Genomic DNA, 14053 nt, shown 5'->3' with positions numbered 1-14053 from the left:
TATGATCTCATCCAAGAGATCTAAATAGCAGGAACATCTGCCAGAGTCACCAGCAATTTATTCAGCAGAGTTCATCAGCTCTTGTCTGCACAAGCAGGTGCCAAGGTATTCGGTAAGAACTACTATACATGCTTTAAAAAATAGGGGGAAGGGGTGAGGGGGGGGGAATGGTGGTGAATGATTCTACCAATCTACAGAGGAACCACACACAGAGGGAATAAAGACCCTGACAGAAGAGAAAAATGATCAGTACTGAAGGGGAAAGTGGCAATAAGAGGACAGAATTTTTCTCAGAGAAGTATACATGCACAAGTATCTAAATTGTTAAAAACTTTTATTTGTGACAGTAAAGAAACCATTCAATACCTGATTGACAACACTTCTCTCGCCCCAAAACACTCACACTGTATATGTAGTGTTTCTCAAGTATTGCTGGATTGTTCATTGCATTAAAGTGTAAACAGCTCCATTATTAGACAAACAAGCAATATGTCCATTGCTTACTCTTCTTAAGTTCCCAGAAGAATTTTAACAAAAAGCCAGACAGCTGGATTTTTACAATAAAATATGAACAGAAAACCAACAGCTCTTTTTGCATAGTTAGCCTATAGAATTTCAAGCAATTCCCCAACCCAAGTCTTACCTGCCCTCCTCACCACACAAAGGCATATATCACAGCACCTTTGAAATCAGAGGCACAAACATTTTTTTCTTTTACAATAGGGCTGTGCGGTTCTGTGTTTTATTAGTAAAAAAAATTCTGTAAAACATAGGATTGTGTGTGTTTGTAAATTATATCGCTACAGACTTTTTACATTAAAATTTCAAAGCGGCAACCCCAGTACAAGCGAGTGTAATTTAGATATTTTATTGTCCCCCAATCACTCTAATCAAAATCATGCCGTGATAAAGTGATTGAACACACTGATAACCAAGCTCTTCAGGCGACGGGTTTCTTCCATGTATAACTTCACTGTTTTTAAAAAAGAAATTAAAGGTAAAAACAAGAAACAGTTTTTGTTTTTTTCCCAAAGCTACCTAAATGAATACAGTAGTATTGTACATTTGCTAAAATCTTCCATTCGAAACTTCCTGGTGTTTAACAAATATTCTGCGCACAGCCCTAGTTTACAGATGGCAATTTAATCATAACATTTTAGTTGAATTTCAAGAATTTATGGCACTCTGCCTTACTTTTTAAATTAAAAAAAATATATATATATCCCTATGCAGGCAAATAACCTTTTTTTTAATCCAACATAGAAAGGACAACGGAACTTCGGGCCAGGTAGCATTTTTTTAGCTGAACTGAATGATCCACTGGGAAAGACTTTTTAATAGTATTTAATTGTATTAATATCTGGGAATTATAATTGAAAGACAAGGTTTATAACAGTCTTGGTGACCCAGATGCAGCATGCACTAATGCACATGCAAATATGGAAGAACTTTGGGAAATAATTTGATTTTCGGTTTTGATTTTCAAAATCTCATTTAATTAAAGTAAAACCAAAATAATCATATTGCAATTTTTACAAACATTCTACTACTTCTTCTGGCATTATGTGTAGAACTATATTGCTTTGTTAAAATCTAGGTGCTTCAAATATATATAGTTATATATAAACCAAAAGAGCTTATAAAAATCTGGATTTTTTAAGTGTGGGAAAATAAAGTGCAAAAAAGGTATATATGATAGTTGCTCACATACTATAAAAAATCCAAACACTTAGGAAACCCAAAACTTGATCTTAAACAACCACCCCATTTGATGTCAGAAGGAATTGGGTATTATCCAAAAATATTCTCACATTCTAGAGTGAAACTTACCATGATTAGAACTCAAACAAAAATCATATATAAAATGCACTTACAATATTAGCATGGTTCAGAAATATTAGTATGTTATACCCCTGATTCTGTCATTTTTGAGAGCTGCGTGTTACTTTATATGCTTTATCAGTTGAAATTATGAAGCCAAATTTTTTCTGGAATTTTATGGATTACAAAAGCTCAAACTGCATTAAAACCGTACAGAAACAACATAAAGACAGTGATTGTATAGTATTAGTCATTAAAATGGTTTCAGATGTGGGAACAGAAGTTCAGTTGTCCATTACATGTTGATTTCAAAACAATACAAGTCACTTTAATATCAACATTCATTCACAGACATTTAAGGCAACTGGGTTCATGAAATCACTGCTTTTATAAATGTGAACAGCTAATGACATGGTTTGTCTTATCTACAACAGATCACAACTGTCTAAATGGGGTAATGTCTCATGAAGGGGTTATTCACTGTCTAATTGGTAAGACTGTTTGGTCTAATACTTGTGTGAAAATCTTTGAATTTTTTTCAGCCATTCTCATCACACCTGCACAATAAACTACAACCTGAATACTTCCCTGCAGACTGTATCTGAGGCACAGAGGTCACAAATACAGTTAAAAATACTGCTCAGAGAACAACTTTTTGGCAGTTTACGGTTTCATTACTCTGTATTCAAAAACAAAACTAAAGATCTTAAATTGAACGCAAATTTAATGGGCTAACCAGAATCCATACGTCCTTTTAAACCATCTAGATTTTTTTTTTTAAATGGTCAGAATTTAGTTCTGGCATAGAAACATACAGTACTAAGGTAATGACAACTGGTAAGAGAACAAAAAAGTGATGCTGTACAGACACAAATGTCATGGTACTGCTTAGAACACCCTCACTGTGAAACACTGTGAGCACAGTGCAAAGCTGCACTGCAAAGAGACAAGTCCTCTCTCAGTCTTATACTGCCCCTGTGATAATCTATTCCAAGCCTGTGTAGGCTGGCCCACCCTTTTAGGAATCAATTTATTAAGCTGCTTAGTAAATGTTTTAGCCAAGGATGACAATCTAGGTCAGCTTCTTGTAATTCCTATTGGTCATACCTGTAAAAAGGCAACTTGTATCTACCCTGCGGCATTTGACAGTAGGCTAATTAAAGCACCAAATTATTAGTTTAACTTTGCTTGATGCCTGCCAAATATGGCTAATTTGTATGACTAGATTTCTACTGGTGCAAAAATGGTTAAAAGGTGACCCGGAAAAGGAAAAAAAAGGGCTGTGCCTTTTTGCTTCAAAAGGCTTACAAACAAAAGTTACACGTGTTTTTAACATCAGAAATTCAGGTCTTGTCTACCCTGGATGAAGAACTAGTGTAATTATGACATCACAAATGAATGAAAACCAAGTGAACTGAGAAGACAGAATTTTTAGTGAGATTTTTATATTGTTTTTAACATTCTAAGTTAACACCTATTTAACTCCAAAGCCTAAAGAGTACGTTAGAGAAAGGAATTCTGAGTTAAACACGCCTCCAGCAGGGGTGATATGGCTCCCAATCTGCATCTGAGACGCTCAACAAGTGTTCAGCAAAAACCAGGAAAGATCAGTTAACATTCCTGACATTTCTAAGGAAAAACACAAGCAGGAAAAAAAAAAAAGCCCCCACTTTAAAATAAATTGGGCTCATGCCTCCGTTTTGCTTCTTTATGGTGCATAAAGGAGCAAAAGGCATTTTTCAAAGTCCTTTGCAGGTCACCTTTAACTGAGTTATCTGGTATGTCATATACCACAAGTTTACTACATAAGGGTGGGGTATATCACCTGCATTTCATTTATTGCCCAAATTTGCAGCTTACAGCAAATGTTTTTGTAGCGCAGGCACAGTGGCAAAGAACAGTATAGCAGCCGATGGTCAGCTCCATTTGGTGAGTATACAGTAGCAACAATTCAGAGAAAAAAATACTCTTAACAGCTCAGCACGCATCCAGCTTACCCAGATGGGTTTTTGTAACAAAAGAATTTAGATCAATAAATAGATTCTCCCTCCCTTCCCCCCCAATAGGTTTCTCATTATGATGTTTTAAAAAATTGGAGAGGCATGGCAGTTGTGCGCAAGCAGAGATAATAGAACTTGATCCATCTAACATCAAAGGTGCTTGAGATCTATTTCCCACCACATTTTTCCAATTCTATCATACTCTAATACCCAAACAACTGCAGATATGTTCAAACTGTGTCCAGCATGAGTAAGACCATAGTAACACAAACCTGTAACCAAAATCACCCCTCCCCAAACTCCTAAACCTTCTGAGCATGACAAAATGTAATTAATACTTAACATCACCATGGAGACAGGACCCCAGCTTATTTGTTTCAACTTTTTCCTTTGTTACCATATATTACAGTGCTCTATAAAAAATTCCTTTTTCCTTTTTAAAGCGTTTAGACAATACAAGACTAAAAGATGTCTGGAAATACACCTTATACAAAATGAACTTTTATCTTAAAATAACATTCAAAAAGGCACTTCATTCTGTAAGAAAAAAAATTCAGAGTCAGGTCAACTGCTCTAAGCAGAGGGTGAAACTGTCTGCATAGTGGGAGGGGGAGAAATTTGACTGCTGAAATACAACAAGCTTCTTTTTTTGGCATGTTTTAAGAAAAGCTGATCCAGTAAAACGTGTCCACTTACGAAAGTCATTAAAAGAGTCCCATTTAAAATAGCTTCTTTTTTTCTTTTTTAAAAAAAGTAGTCTGAACACGTGACCTTAGGATGTCAGGCTTCTGAAGGCTTACTAGCATCACTCATGATTGTCCTTCGTGTACAATGTAACAGGAAGATCAAGAGTAGCACTTCTGACAGGAGCAGCCTCCTCAAAGCTTAGTTTGAAAGAGCTGTGAGAGATGGAGAAAGAGTCTGTAGCAACTGCTATCAACCAGCAGCAGTCAGATTTAAGGGCTACCTGTTGCAAAGTTTGTGAAGCATACTGTAAACTTCTTCCTCTCTGCTTAGTCCTTCAAAGAAAGGAATAAGATCTAGCAGCTCTGTGTCCGTCATGTCATCAAACCAGGACTGCACAGGCACCTGAAACAGAGAAAGAAGAATAGAAGAAGCGTTGCTATATCAAGAACACATGCACGATTTCCATCTACCTCAGAATATTAGCTTATAGCACCTACTGGCAGGCATCCTACCTGCAGCTAATGACCATGATAAAGAAAAGTTACTCACCTGTAACTGAGGTTCAAGTACATTGCCAGTTCAGCCCCACATTCCTTAAGATATACTTGCACACCCACATCAAGACTGGAACCTCTGGAAAGCTAACTGCAGGCTCTTTCCAGATGTGGAATGTTCCAAGCAAGGTTACATGAGGCACGGCACATCTCCCCTTCAATGTCTTCTGCCTCCTTAGAATCCAGAATAGCCTGAAGTAGGGTGCAGACTATGACTCTACACCGATAATCTAGTTGGAAAAACTCCAATTACAGGTGAGTCTCTTTTCTTTCTCCTTAGCGTACTGTCTGTATAGATGCCTATGCATGGAGCAAGAAACCCTTACGGAAGTGTAATTGAGAAGGAAATATTTGAACAATAAATACCCAACTGCTCTGTACTGTACATCAGATTTTGAGGCAAGGTTCAGAGAATAATGCTTCATAAAGGTGCAGAGAGGGCTCTAGGGAAGAATTTTGTGTATTACCATTATGGGACCTTACTGAAGTAATGCATTAGAGTCGGTTTTGGAGCTAGTCTCATTCTCTGGTCCTCCAGAGACTGGAATTGCCACTAGCTTATAGCGCTTTTCCACACAGGATTTAATGACTCAGATAACTTCTTAGCACTGGATTTTATAACATCAAAAAGTGGTCTGGAGCTGGCTTTGATTTTTAACCATCAGCATGGATTAGATTTGAGGCTTCTGATCCTTGCATGCAGAGCTGGTAAACTGAAGCCTTATGTGGCACTAAACAAGTAATGTCTCTCACTCAAGCATCCAAGGCGTCAGGATTTGAGGGCCTGAGTTCGGAAATTCGATGTTTTAAGAAGCTTTCCTTAAACCTTCACTTTTTACCATATCGGCTAAAAGCTGCACTAAATCTAACAACTGGCAATAAAATAACCCTCAAAAACAAAGAAAATGCCTGATGAGCAACTTAATGTTTCAAGGGAACTAGAGGGAGCCCCAGCTTGCTAGGTGACTAGCAAGAGAAGTGTATGCGTGTATACTGAGAGTGGTGGTTGATGGAGAGGTCTCTGTTTGTGCAATCCCCAACTGCAAAAGCTTTCCAATGGGTTCCAGGCTTCATGTGAATTGCACATCCCAAAAGCAAGGATCTCTACTCTCAATCTCCAAAAGGAAATACGAAGAAATTCCTTGAGTGAGAAATATCTGTATTACTGGCATTTATACTATCACCAAAACCCACCCTCTTCCCTTCGCTTTATTTCTAAAGCTGGATAATTTGATTGACTGGTATTCCTAATCACAGAATGACCCATAACAGAAATTCTAATTAGCAGATAAGGAAAGGAGGGTTAGGAAGCAGCGTCAGGTCTGCCAATTCTCCCCAAATACAATCTTAATTCACAATAAAGGAAAATATATAAATAAAAAAACACAAAGACAGGTATTCAACTTGTGCCAGTAAAAATAGTTATTAGCTTGTCTATTAAAATAACTTCACTCATATGAAAAAGTCAGAGTACCCAAAGCAGTTCAAATAAGCCCCTCTTATTGTAATCACCATTAAACAAATAAAAATCATTTAAAGGTTTTGGGGTGAATATCCTCTCTTCTAACAGCCTGTACCGGGAGCGGTTATAAGGACATCACACCATTTGGTGTTTTTCTGCACAATTAGCAGTCCCTTCAGAAGATGCCCAAAGCTAAAAATTGAAGCAGAGCTAGGCATGAGAAAGATGAATTGGCAGAGTAGCGTGGAGAAGCTTGGCCTATATCTAACTACGTTATAGCTAGCACTAAAACCCGATCTTCTACTTAATGTTTCAGAGAATGACGATGCTGTTGACACTAGTTAACACTTTGAAAGTAAATTTGAGTACCGTATATATTCGTTCATAAGCCGAATTTTTTTTAGTAAAAAAGGGAAGCACCAGAGAAGGGGGTCGGCTTATGAACGGGTATAGAGAGGGAGTGGTAGGACACAGCCCCTCCCCCCAACAGAGGGAGCAAGGAGAGGCAGCACAGCCAGCAGAGACAAAAGGGAAGAGGCGGGGCCAGAGTCTCTCCGCTTCTGGCCACGCTGCTGTCCCCCTGCCTCCGAAGCAGCTGCAGCTCCGGGGCTGGCAGGCTGCAGCCGTGCCACTTGGCCCCACCCTCCAGAGCAGGCTGTGGCCGCGCTGCCCGGCCCGCTGGAGCACGCTGCAGCCGTGCCGCCCAGCCCAGCCCGCTGGAACGTGCTTCAGCCGCGCCGCCTGGTCTGGCCTGCTGGAGCAGGCTGCGGCCACGCTGCCCAGCCTGCCGGGGCAGCTCCAGCCAGGTCAGAGAGATCCTCCCTTGGCCCTCCCGATAAGGTAGGAAGGGATCGGATGGGGAGAGTGTGGGGGTCCTGGGCTAGGGGTGGGGTCATGTGGGGGGTGGTCACAGGGGTTACTTTCTTGACTCCAAGCTTCTCTCCCCCCCGCCCCAAAATTTTCCCCACCAGTTGCTGTCCCGGCCTGTCACGGTAAGCAGCTGGCATGCCGGGACACTTTGTTTACTTAGGTTTACCTTCGTGTCTGTGGACGCTTGAGGTAAACAAACCATCTCGGCCCACCAGCGGCTTATCCTGATGGCCCGGGAGCCAAAGTTTGCTGACCCCTGAATTATAGGGTCGGCTTATGAACGGGTTATAAAAAATTTCCATTTTTACTTATCCATCTTGGGGGGGTCGACTTATAAACGAACTGGCTTATGATCGAGTATATACGGTACTTAATATTGTTTGAATGTGGAATCCTGGCCATGGAAGACCAAAGAGAGAAAGTTATTCCTTGGGACTACTTACTGCATTTTCAGGATGGAAGATGTAAGACGCAGGAGAGTTATCCACTATAATAACTTTACTCAGCTCTCTTCCCAGTCGACTCAGATCCTTCACATAATTTCCTCTGTGGAAAACACAGGATTCTCGGAAGAGTCTTGCCCTGAACACACCCCAGCGATCCAACAAGTCTGCTACTGGATCCGCATACTTAAAGACAGAAGTTAATATGATTCAGAAGTTAAAAAAAAACTGAAATTGCATGCCTGTGGGTACAGCAATGTTTCCTAGAACTAAACATTAAGGACAATTATAGATAGAACTACAATCTGCTTTGCTTCATCTTTTTCTCCTTAACATTAATTTACGTGCTAGCAAAGCTAAAATTATTAATAAATTGATAACCGCACTGCAGTACAGTTATCTTTCAGAAAGAAAATAACTTGCGCTGTAAAGCTTGCTGTGATTTACTAATTATCTTAACACACCTCAACATGGGCTCTTTACATTTGTCCTTTAACTCCTAGAAGCCGATGAGTTCAGAGATCTCACTTAACACTACTGTAAAAAAATGCATGAAAAAGTAATGGTAAACCTAGAGCACACAATGCCACTTCTGCAGCTACTCGTACCAAGTTCAATTCCATGTACCTGTGAAGTCAAGGGTAATGAAGTAGGCATCTGACTTTGCCTAATTTATGATGTGCCTTTGTCAATAATGCATGTTGACTTGTGATGTCAGCAAAGGATTTGAAGATCCCCAAAACATGCACACTCCAGCTGTGAGCGGACAGGCAAAAATATTTAATAAAAATATCCATTTGTAACATTCCTTTGAATAATGCCAACACAGAAAGGAGTGCTACCTATCACACCTCAAAGATAATATAAGTACCATAGCATATGATGACAAGAATTTTGACTGAAGAATTGATAGTAATGGCCCAAGAAGGTGTGAGGGGAGAGACACTTGGGCCTGGTCCCCACTAAGTCCCCACTTCGGACTAAGGTACGCAAATTCAGCTACGTTATTAACGTAGCTGAATTCGAAGTACCTTAGTCCGAACTTACCGCGGGTCCAGACGCGGCAGGGAGGCTCCCCCGTCGATGCTGCGTACTCCTCTCGCCGAGCTGGAGTACCAGCGTCGACGGCGAGCACTTCCAGGATCGATTTATCGCGTCTTAACCAGACGCGATAAATCGATCCCAGAACATCAATTGCCTGCCGCCGGACCCTCTGGTAAGTGTAGACGTACTCCTAGACAGGAAACCAGATTGTAAGAGCGGATATCCTCGACAATTACAGTTAGCACAAATTCTTTGAAGGATATGATTGATCATTTGTTGGGCCTTTTCTAAATTGAACAACAAGCAAAACAGATCTTGCTGTCAATAAACCTTTCCTTTTATTAAGGCTATTTCAAGAGAACTAGTGCAAATCCCCTGCTTTGGAGCTTTTTGAACTTGACTGGACACAATATTGGTAAACACACAATCCTGCACTGACAAGAAGATGAACTAGAGGACTTAACAGGTCTTTCCCACTTCTAGAGTCTACGGAAAGCCACAAAAAGATTAGAATTTAACTTGAGTTACTAAACCAAAGATATTTAAATAAAAATAACTGAAAAAATTACCAATCAACTGATTTCACTTCAAAATCAAAACCACAAATACAAATCCACCGGAAATATTGCAGAACTAATGCTGCACTGTCCACTACAAAACTACTTACATAAGATGCTATTTCACCAAAGCTAAAAGGGCACAAAATATAGCTTTTCAGATGCTAAACAGATCAAGCTTTACGAAGAGCATTTAATAGTCTCAACCAAAATTATAACTGCACATCCACATCTCAGACATCTGTGTCCTACGTTTTCTGCACCAAAGTACTTTCTGAACTATTGGCTAATTACACAGCTTAGATACAGCATACCTTATTTCATGCCCAGCTTTAATATACTGCTTCATCTTGTACACTATTTGTTCTAATTTTCCACTATAACCATGGTAACTTGTAAGCCTTTCATATTGGCATCATGAGCAATGCATGGAGGCTACATTATGAGACAAGCCCATATGTGATATTGTTACCATGGAAACACTTACCCACACACTAGCAGACAAAGTACACACTGTCAGGCAAAGAAGCAGAAAAGGGGAAAAATTAAGATCATACCTAGTGAGGAAAACAATCATCCACAGAAAACCCAACCAAAATGTCCACTAACCAGCATTAAAAATACTAAAGAGAAGGAAGAGACGACGACAAACCTTGGCTAGACTGGCTGTGAAGAGTACACACTCAAAGAGCTCTCCCATCCTCTGGAGAAACTCATCCACATGTGGTCGTTTCAATACATAGACCTGAAATGACAATAACTGTTTAGGTCAAATGAGGCTTAAGCCAAAAAGGCTGGAGTTAGCCTAAAATTGATAGGTAGAACTAATATGTGACACAGGAGGCTCAGATGAAGGAAAAGGCTGATATAAGACAAAGCATAATATTAAATAATGAAATACTTGAACATATGTACTTGGTAGCTCCATGCTGACTACACACTGGTAATACTGTGCCCTGATGGAAAGATACACTCTTAAAATTGAAAAGACAGACAGACATGTAATGGGGCACCAAAGCAATAAGAACTGCGACCCCCATTTTAAAAGATATTTAGACATTGCTAGGCTCAGTGTTGCAGTGCCTAACTAATTTAGGAGACTAAATCTCATTTTCAAAAGAGATTTAGACACTTAGGAGCCAAAATCCCATTGACAGTTGATTAGATTTAGGTTCCTAAGTACCTAAACCCCTTTTGAAAAGGAGATCTAGGCTCCTAAACCAGCTAGGCATTGCTAACTGATCGTAGCAACTCCTCAATACCTTTAAAAACCTGGGCCTGAGCACCAGTAAGTAGCATGACTCTTTGATGCTTATGTTTCTTCAATTCTTGAACATTTCTTCAATTCTTGAGAGGAAACAACATCTGAGGGAAAGTTTTATCTTGTGTTGGGAGGAGCTTTGAAATGTATTGACTTCTTCCTTTTCTTCTGTAAATAAAATACTTCTCTTCAAATTTTGTTTCTGGATGTCAAATAACATACTCTATTGCTGTTTTTTATTGATTTTCCAAACCCATTAATAAAATACAAGCTTTCACCTCTTCACTGGAGAAATGAGTTTCCAGTGTATATTTTGAGTTGCACTGGGCATGTAAAAACTCTTCAGTTGAGGCTTTGTCATAAATACAGTAAATCATCTGGGTTTTCCTCTTTTCAGGCAGCAGTAGCTCCAGCAAAGGAGCCATGCTGCCATTTTGCAGCAAGAACCAGTTGTTTATTGCAATTGATACCATTACTAAATTTGTTAAGCACCAACAATGTGCTTGGTGTTCATATAAGATACCTAGATAAAGACAGTCCCAATCCAGGAAGTTTACAATTGGGCAAAAACAGTAAACTGGGGTGTGGGGGGGTGGGGGGGTTTAAATATTTACTTTAAACAATTATGTTGTTTATCTTGCTTGCTACCATTTGATAAAGGTTCTTGATAGAACTGAATTAGCAATTCCCACTTTAACAAGAAATCTACAATGCTGAAATTCTCTTAAATGCAAAAGCCCGGTAAATTAAATAGGTTTCTCCATCATAAGGTAAAACATGCAAAACTGAACTGGTTTAATGCCTTGTGTGTTATTTAAGGGACTATTACTGACTAACATATTATTTTCATTAGGTTAACAGTGATATTAAAAGGCAAAAGTGCAGTGAGCCCATACATAGACACAGTGAAAGAGAAAGATATGGAAACACCAGTTTGAACTTCATAATGTAAAAATTAAAAACAGGAAGGGACAGTGCATCATAAGGGCTTAAACGAGGGGTGAGCAAACTTTTTGGCCTGAGGGCCACATCGGGGTTCCGAAAGTGTATGGAGGGCAGGTGTCGTGTATTAAAATTACTCCCCATAGGAATGTGCTACTGGGGTCCCGGGGGACAGTCAGGGGACGGGGGCGGTTGGATAGGCATGGGAGTCCCGGGGGGGCCTGTAAGGGGGCGGGGGTGTGGATGGGGTTGGGGCAGTCAGGGGACAGGAAACAGGGGGATTGGATAGGGTGGGGTCCTGGAGGGGCAGTCAGGGGACAAGGAGCGGCTTGGAGGTTCTGAGGGGGGTAGTCAGGGGCAGGAAGTGGGAGGGGAATACACTACACCTGGGTAGGGAAGGCTGTGCCTCCTCAAACAGCCTGGACCCCGCCCCCTCCCCCTGACTGTCCCCCTCAGAGGAGGACACACTGTTTTTAACACACACCCCTCCCCATTTTCTCTCTCTCTCTCTCTCACACCCCCTCTGCCAGGAGGGGGCCAAGTTTGCAAACTCATGCCAGGGCTGAATAGGGAACTCAGTTGCTGCTGAATCCTGGCCTAGAGTATCACCTGCTGGATCTGGAGCAGGAACTGTGCTTTGTTCAGAGTTAGGAAGATTTCAGAGTTACGGACAACCTCCATTCCTGAGAGGTCTGTAACTCTGAGGTTCTACTGTATCCACAGATGAGAAGTTCTGTGCCTTAATAGTGCCTTTCCCTTTTAACAGTCACACCACAACAAAGAATCCCCCACCTCCACTCACGAGGTTACAAAAGTGTTTCCTCCTGTGGACTATGATTACAAAATCCAACCCAGGCATTTAAACTGTGGGTGCTTGCAATATAAAATGTTCTCCCGTATGCCAAGGCAGCCATATCTAACCTACAGTAAAACTGAATTTCTTGTATACAAACTCACTGATAAAGGTTGGTTGAAATAGAAATACAGTTTGAAATCAGTTCTTTTATGTTTCCTTTTCAGGGCTTCTGTGGCAGCCAGCAGGTAGTTGACCTGAACTGGAACGAGGCAGTGTCGCTCTAAGTGAAGCAGCCTCATATTATGACATGGCACTCCAGGCCTTCTCATGCCTCCCTAGTTCAGTTGTTTCTTCTTTTTTATGCCACCTGGGCACCTGCCACTAGATTTTCTCCTCATCACTCATTCAGATACCTGGTTATGTGTGCGAGTTCTTAGTCCTTCTACAGAACCACTTCCAATTTCTGGATAAGGCCTAACTGTTTCCTGCTTGCACACACACACTTCCTCAATGTTTTTCTAAACAAGGTTTCTGAGTGCTTGGCGGAGGGCAGGCATTCCCCTATAGAAGTTGCTTTCTGAAAAGTTACCACCAGGTTTTAGGGTGACCAGGTGTCCGGTCTTCGATCGGAACACCCGGTCGAAAAGGGACCCTGGTGGTTCTGGTCAGCATCGCCAACTGGGCCATTAAAGGTCTGGTCGGTGGTGCTGCAGGGCTAAGGCAGGCTAGTCCCTACCTGTCCTGGCACCGCGCTGCGCTCCGGAAGTGGCCAGCAGGTTCGGCTCCGGGGTTGGGGGAGGGGCGGAGGGCCACGGGGCTCCGAGCACCGGTTGCCGGCCAATGGGAGCTGGGGTGTGTGTGTGCGTTCCTGCAGCGGGCAAGAGCAGTATGTGGAGCCTCCTGCCTCCCCTGCCTACTAGCGTTGGACCTGCTGGACGCTTCTGAGGCACGCACAACATGGTGTCAGGACAGGCAAGCAGCCTGCCTTAGCTCCCCCGCTGCGCCGCTGCCCGGGAGCCCCCCAAGATAAGCCCGCACCCCAACCCTGAGCCCCAACCCCCTACCACAGCACTGAGCACACCCAAACCTGGAGTCCCCTCCTATACCCCAAAGCCCTCATCCCTGGCCCCAGCCCACAGCCATCACACACACAACCCAACCCCCTACCCCAGCCCTGATACACCCCAAACCCCCGATCCCTGGCCCCATCCCAGAGCCACCTCCAACACCCTGAACACCTCATCCCTGGCCCCACCCCAGAGCCCTCACCCTTTCCTGCACCCCAACCCCCTGCCTCAACCCGCAGCCCCCTCCTGCACTCTGAATCCTTCGCTCCCTCCCCAGCCCAGAGCCCGCTCCTGCACCCCAAACCCCTCATCCCCAGCCCCACCTCAGAGCCTGCACCTCCAGCTGGAGCCCTCACCCCCTCCTGCACCCCAAGCGCCTGCCCCAGCCCAGTGAAAGTGAGAGAGGGTGGGGGAGAGCAAGCCACCGAGGGAGGGGGAATGTAGTGAGGGGGATGGGGCCTCGTGGAAGCGGTGGGACAGGGCCTCATGGAAGGGGCAGGGCTAGGGTATTCGGTTTTGTGACATTAGAAAGTTGGCAACCCTATCAGG

The 14053-nt window shown here is 42.3% G+C and overlaps 1 protein-coding gene across 3 annotated transcripts in view; it reads right to left on the bottom strand.

The window, feature by feature from the left end:
• Positions 1-317: 317 nt before the first annotated feature.
• The window catches only part of CTDSPL (CTD small phosphatase like), a 118504-nt gene continuing 104768 nt past the window's right edge, over positions 318-14053 (bottom strand). For 2 of the 3 annotated variants that reach the window (XM_034759900.1, XM_034759899.1), the window contains 3 exons: positions 10091-10183; positions 7838-8023; positions 318-4910 (listed from right to left, as the gene is read on the bottom strand). In XM_034759900.1, coding sequence (XP_034615791.1) covers positions 4785-4910; positions 7838-8023; positions 10091-10183 — 405 coding nt within the window. In that variant the 3' untranslated portion in view covers positions 318-4784. Of the gene's footprint in view, positions 4911-5057; positions 5293-7837; positions 8024-10090; positions 10184-14053 lie in introns of all 3 variants that reach the window. The other variant, XR_004644374.1, reaches the window with a different exon arrangement.

Source organism: Trachemys scripta, chromosome 2 (genome assembly GCF_013100865.1).
Source record: "Trachemys scripta elegans isolate TJP31775 chromosome 2, CAS_Tse_1.0, whole genome shotgun sequence".
NCBI lineage: Eukaryota > Metazoa > Chordata > Testudines > Emydidae > Trachemys > Trachemys scripta.
This window is presented reverse-complemented; position numbering and strand designations above follow the sequence as displayed.